Below are 5,628 nucleotides of genomic sequence, written 5' to 3'. Positions count from 1 at the left end.
CCGTGGTGGACCGGACCGAATCGAGACAGGTTACCCATTTTGACAGCTATAGATTAATGTAAGAATTGCTACATCAATTCAGCCCAAAGAAACATTATCCCACATACAACAATAACCACTACCAATAATTGAGTTCATTCATATTTTTAATAAATTTGTTTTAATATTTGATTGTGATATGTAATAATTAATATATTTTCTTAAGTTTATTTTTATTTTTACTATTCACATGAGCTGTTACCAAAATTTGGAACGTCAGACACATGGTAAGAGATGATTGGATTGAGGAATTTAAATGTATGTTTCTAATCATTGAAAAATTGGAAAAGATCTACCGATAAAAATCTATCTGACGCTCAAATACATAAGAAAGTAAAATATTTATATATAAAATAGTAAGTATAAGTTTCAATATGTTTTTTCTAAAATTTCAGAATCTATCATTTATGTAGTTTAAATAAAAAAAAATATTAGTTAGAGACATGCTGTTAAAAAACATTTAATGTTTATTTTAAAAATTTAATTCTGGAAATATTTGGGCTGGTATATACAACATATATTATCAATCATACGATGATTAATATCATGAGATCATAATCATAATCACGTCTTTATCCCTAAAATTGTTTATTCTATATTAAGAGCTTTTATTAAAAATATTATTATATTCTCAAATTTTAAAAATTGAATCACTCAATAAAAATGATATAAGTCTTTATTAAACAAACAATAATTTTTATTTATTTATTTCAATCATGATCCCGTAAAATTAAGGTTAAAACCACTTTGGCGTCCCTGTTTTCGTCATGTTTTCCCAATTGGATCCTCGTCTTTTAAAACTTCCCAATTAAGTCCCTTTAAGTGTTAATTTGAAACCAATTAACCCTTCCCGTTAAAAATCGTTAACGGTGTTAAACTATTGCAGATGTCTTGGCTGACGTGGTAGACGTTGAAGTATGTAGTGAAACGTGTCAATCAAGGGAGTGGATACGTGGCCTTTTAATGAAGGATTAAAAAATGGTAATGATCAATTAGCTATAAACTGAAATTAAAAAGGGAATTAGGTTTCAGTTAATTGAAAAAGGGATTTAGGGTTCTGGAACATCGAAAAGCAATTGGGACTGAGTTATTTCTAATGTAACATCGAAATGCTTCACCAGGCTTGCAATCAACAGCCATGTCCATACGAGCAACAAAAAAGTGTTGATGGACAGGCGCATATAATCCAGGTGCAATGGTTGTGCCATATTTTCGAGTTTCGCCTGGTTGCAACGCTCCTAAACTGAGAATTCCCGTGGGCTTGACCTCAGCTTCTATTTTTCCATCCTGAAAGAAGGAAACAACAAATAGAAAATCAAAGAGACAGTCAATTCATATGCTTATGTTTGAACATTGAAATCCACCACAAAAACATGAATGCCTGTAGAGGGGTAGGATAAACCGTACAGAACATAGCAATGAAAGTCAGAATAAACATACTCAGTGAAAGAATGCATTTCTTAATCACGCAGTTAGGATAAAAAATTTCTTTCTTTCTGGTTCAGCTGCTAGGGTACATAGCAGAACCCTCACCTTGAAGCCAGCACTCTCTACTCTCATTTAAAAATCTGGGACACCCACTTTTATATATTTTAAATTTTAGAGTATCTCTGTGTATATCACCAAGCCTCAATCATGGTTGAAACTCTACCAATCTTATCAGAGACCACAACTTGCCTGATAGAAGTGCCAGAAAAATCCATACTGATAGTTAGCCACAGTGCATATAAAAGAGTAGTAACTCAGTCTCAATTGCTTTTCGATGTTCCAGAACCCTAATTCCATTTTTCATTTAAGTGAACCCCGTAATGTTCTTTTTTAATTAACAGAACCCTAAATCTCTTTTTCAATTAACTGAAACCTAATTCCCTTTTTAATTTCAGTTTATAACTAATTGATTATTACCATTTTTTAATCCTTCATTAAAAGGCCACGTATCCACTCCCTTGATTGACACGTTTCACTGCATACTTCAACGTCTACCACGTCAGCCAAGACATCTGCAATAATTTAACACCGTTAATGATTTTTAACGGGAAGGGTTAATTGGTTTCAAATTAACACTTAAAGGGACTTAATTGAGAAGTTTTAAAAGACGGGGACCCAATTGGAAAAACATGGGGACGACAAATGATTTTAACGTAAAATTAACAACGATAACTTAATTAGCTGAATTAAAGAAAGCTATATAATCTCGATTATAAATGTAAGAAGTCCACCAATACCCGTATCCATACACGCTGCGGTGCCGTCATCTAACGACAGTTTGACTGGCGCTTCAAGGCAATCTAACCTACGCAGCGCATCATGCTCTCTAATTGGATTCCTGCGATTTCGTTGGGAGCAAAAGCTTTGATCAGAAGGAAATGGAATCGAAACCCTAATCCAAAGATCGTGAGTGTGCAGTGGTTCTCATTTTTTTCTTCCAAAGCTCCAATAGACATGGCTGCCAGAGATGGAGAACTGAGGGTTTTTCTTGTTGCCGGTGAAGTTTCTGGAGATTCCATCGCTTCTCGCCTAATGGCTTCGCTTCGACTTTTCTCCCCTTTCCCTCTNCGCTTTGCTGGTGTTGGTGGGCATGTCAACTTCTTTTTTCATTCTATCAAAAGTATACGCTGAAATACACTCGAAGTCTCGGTTTATTTTGTGGGTTTGGATATGCTTTGTTAAGTTTTAAAATTTTTACATTGATGTTGTGGTCGCAAGGTGATTATTTCATCATTTTATAATGGTAAATTTGGTGANATGTGACGTCACACCATTTGCATTAATGCCATTTGCACCAGTGCTTTTTGTGCCAGTCAAGATTAATATTAATGTTCCAAATGTAGCCTAGAAAAATGATTAGTTTGGAGACCCGATAGTAAACCAGCATTATGTGATATGATTGTTTTATAATCTTGTGCTTTTAAGTGTATGATGAGAGGTTCAATTTTCAAAAATGTATGTATTGAAAAATATCTATTTAGAGAGGTTTGTATTTTTAAACGATCTTTTGGTCCTTTGAGGGATTAGTAATTGATTTTTGACCAAAAATATTTTTGGTTCGTGACACTCTAGTTAAAAAAAAAAGTTAAAATAGGAGACCAAAGTGATAAAATAGAGAGAAGATGAGAGACTATAAGTGTATTTTAGTAAAGAACACATCTCTGAGGAAATTTGCTTCCTAGGTATAAATTTAACGTTTTATCAATTTCAGGGCTAAGATGGCAAGTGAAGGGTTGAAGTCTCTATTTTCTATGGAAGATATTTCGGTAATGGGGCTTTGGGAGCTTTTGCCTCATCTGTATAGAATCAGAGTAAGTGCTTTGTTTATAAGATGTTAGTAATTAGTGTGATTTCTAGACTTGAACAGAAGCTGGGTTCTCCTTTTGTTTTCCACCAAAATTTTTAGAATCTGTTCAATATGTTATAGCTAAAGTCTTTGGATGAAGAACGGGGTACCTGGTTGCTACCTGAAAAGGTTACTCGCACGGATAGCAAATAGGACACAACACTGCTACAATACTATTGTAACATAAAATCAGCTTCAAATCAACATGGTCACATATGTTAAATCACAAAAGATAATTGGTTTATTTTAACCAAGTACGAATCATTTGTGGAAATAGTGAAATGCAACGGCAATTAACTTGATGAGACATTTCCATTTATATTTATATATTAATAAAAGTTTAGAAAACCAAAGTAGTGTTAAACACAGATAGGAGCATTCAAAGTGTTCATGAAGTGTCTTTTTTATATCATTTTCAACATGGGTGCTAAACAACTTATAGCCATGATGAAAATGTTTGTTATTCCTTGATTCATTTTCAACTTTTATTATTCTAGGGATATCTATCTGATAATTTTTGCCACATTTCTGAATTACATTTGAAGCATCTGTATATGAAATTTTACCTGTTACACATGTGAAATCCATGTGGTGTTGATAATTTTCAGCTAAAACTGAAGGAAACAGTTGAAGCAGCTGTTCTATTTGAACCTCATGTTGTATTAACGGTTGATTCTAAGGGCTTTTCTTTTCGGTTCTTGAAACAACTTAGAGGTACTAGTGATGCACTCTCCTTGCTGGAATATCTTCTGCATCTTTTTGGTTTTAGAATTATGCTGTATGTAAATGGGGAATGTCTTTTGCAGCTAGATACATTCAGAAAAATTTGGATATTCCATCACACTTTCACTATGTAGCACCATCATTCTGGGCATGGAAAGGAGGTGAAGCAAGACTCAGAGGACTAGCAGAATTTGTGGATCATTTATTGTGCATACTTCCAAATGAAGACAGAATATGTAGATTGAATGGATTGCACGCAACAGCTGTTGGGCATCCGGTCTTGGAAGATGTTCTGGAATTGAATTTGGTATGAGCTTGGGACATTTGGCAATTCTTAGCGTTGTTGTGATGCTTGTATGGCATTAGCGATTTTATGGATTATTATGTTATTTTTTATTCTTACCTCTTATACAATAAGAGGCAAAATTTTGTTTGACCTTTGGATTTCTATTCTTCCATATTTCATCCCGATCCTTACCAATGAAAAACTTATTAAAGTAGTTCTCCCATCTCTCTTTGATATCTTGATGTGTAACAAAAGTTGTCCTTCTTCATCCTTATTATATATGACGTAATCCAAATTTCTCGATTTGCTTTCCCTTAATTTTGCATAGCTTATATTTCCAGAGAAACAAGTCCACAATTCATGAATGGAGGGCAAAAGGCAATGCTGACGATTTTCGAAATAAGTATGCAGTGCCAGCAGGTACTTCTAACAAAATGAAATTTAAGAACTTCACATATTTAACTAAAGTTTGCTAAATTATAGTTTCTGACGTTTTGGTACTTTTGTATGAGCAGATGTTTAACATTCCGCTAGTTTAATGATTTTTCTTTCTTGCTCTGTGGATATTTCCTTTAGCATAATGCCGCAAATTCTTAACATTGGGGCAAAAGTTATAGCTTAAAAAGAAAAATCCTATGAACACCATCTTTTGGATATTTTTTGTGCTATTTTGTCTAACTTTGAAGTCATATTTGCTTTATTCTCACATTAATTTTAATTTCAAAAGGAGCCACTGTGATTAGCTTACTTCCTGGAAGCAGAGTGCAAGAAGTCAGTCGGATGCTTCCCATCTTTTCAGATACTGTGAAACTGATGAAAGACACAGTTCCACAGTTGATGACAGTCATTCATGTAGCACCTAATGAGCATGTGGAAAATTTTATAGCTGGTGCTATTCATGGATGGCCTGTGCCAGTTATATTGATTTCAGGTGGAACAACACAACTAAGATATGATGCTTTTAGTGTAAGCCCCCTTGTCCCACAAGACCTCCATTTTCAAAAATAAATATTTTAATTTTTAACTCATTCTGCCATGTCGTGTAGCCTTATTATAAAATTGTTTTTATACTTCCGATAGAATCATCTATTCTTGAAATTGCTCTAATGGTCCATTATAGAATGCTTAGAGACTCTTGCTTGAGTTCTGAATCTAAACTTGCAATGCAATTATAACTGTTGATTTTCCAAAATGTTCGCCAGTGATTATGTCCAAATTGCTTGAGTTTGGCCATTTTCTTTTGTTT

The 5,628-nt window shown here is 33.9% G+C and overlaps 1 protein-coding gene across 2 annotated transcripts; it reads left to right on the top strand.

Annotated features, from left to right (window-relative positions):
* The first annotated feature begins 2,240 nt into the window (after nt 1–2,240).
* On the top strand, nt 2,241–5,553 carry LOC106754772 (probable lipid-A-disaccharide synthase, mitochondrial). 2 transcript variants are annotated; one of them, XM_014636835.2, is made up of 6 exons: nt 2,241–2,615; nt 3,239–3,338; nt 3,982–4,087; nt 4,180–4,403; nt 4,724–4,802; nt 5,110–5,540. In XM_014636835.2, the coding sequence occupies exons 1-6, from the start codon at nt 2,347–2,349 to the stop codon at nt 5,388–5,390; spliced, it is 1,059 nt and encodes a 352-aa protein (XP_014492321.1). In that variant the 5' UTR covers nt 2,241–2,346; the 3' UTR covers nt 5,391–5,540. The 2 variants fall into 2 exon arrangements, with proteins under 2 accessions (XP_014492321.1, XP_022633773.1); XM_022778052.1 differs by having other exon boundaries at nt 2,473–2,611; nt 5,110–5,553.
* The last annotated feature ends 75 nt before the right edge of the window (nt 5,554–5,628 follow it).

Source organism: Vigna radiata, unplaced genomic scaffold (assembly GCF_000741045.1).
Source record: "Vigna radiata var. radiata cultivar VC1973A unplaced genomic scaffold, Vradiata_ver6 scaffold_470, whole genome shotgun sequence".
In the NCBI taxonomy this organism is placed as follows: Eukaryota; Viridiplantae; Streptophyta; class Magnoliopsida; order Fabales; family Fabaceae; genus Vigna; species Vigna radiata.
Note: the sequence above shows the minus strand (reverse complement) of the source record. Positions and strands in the feature narration are given on the sequence as shown.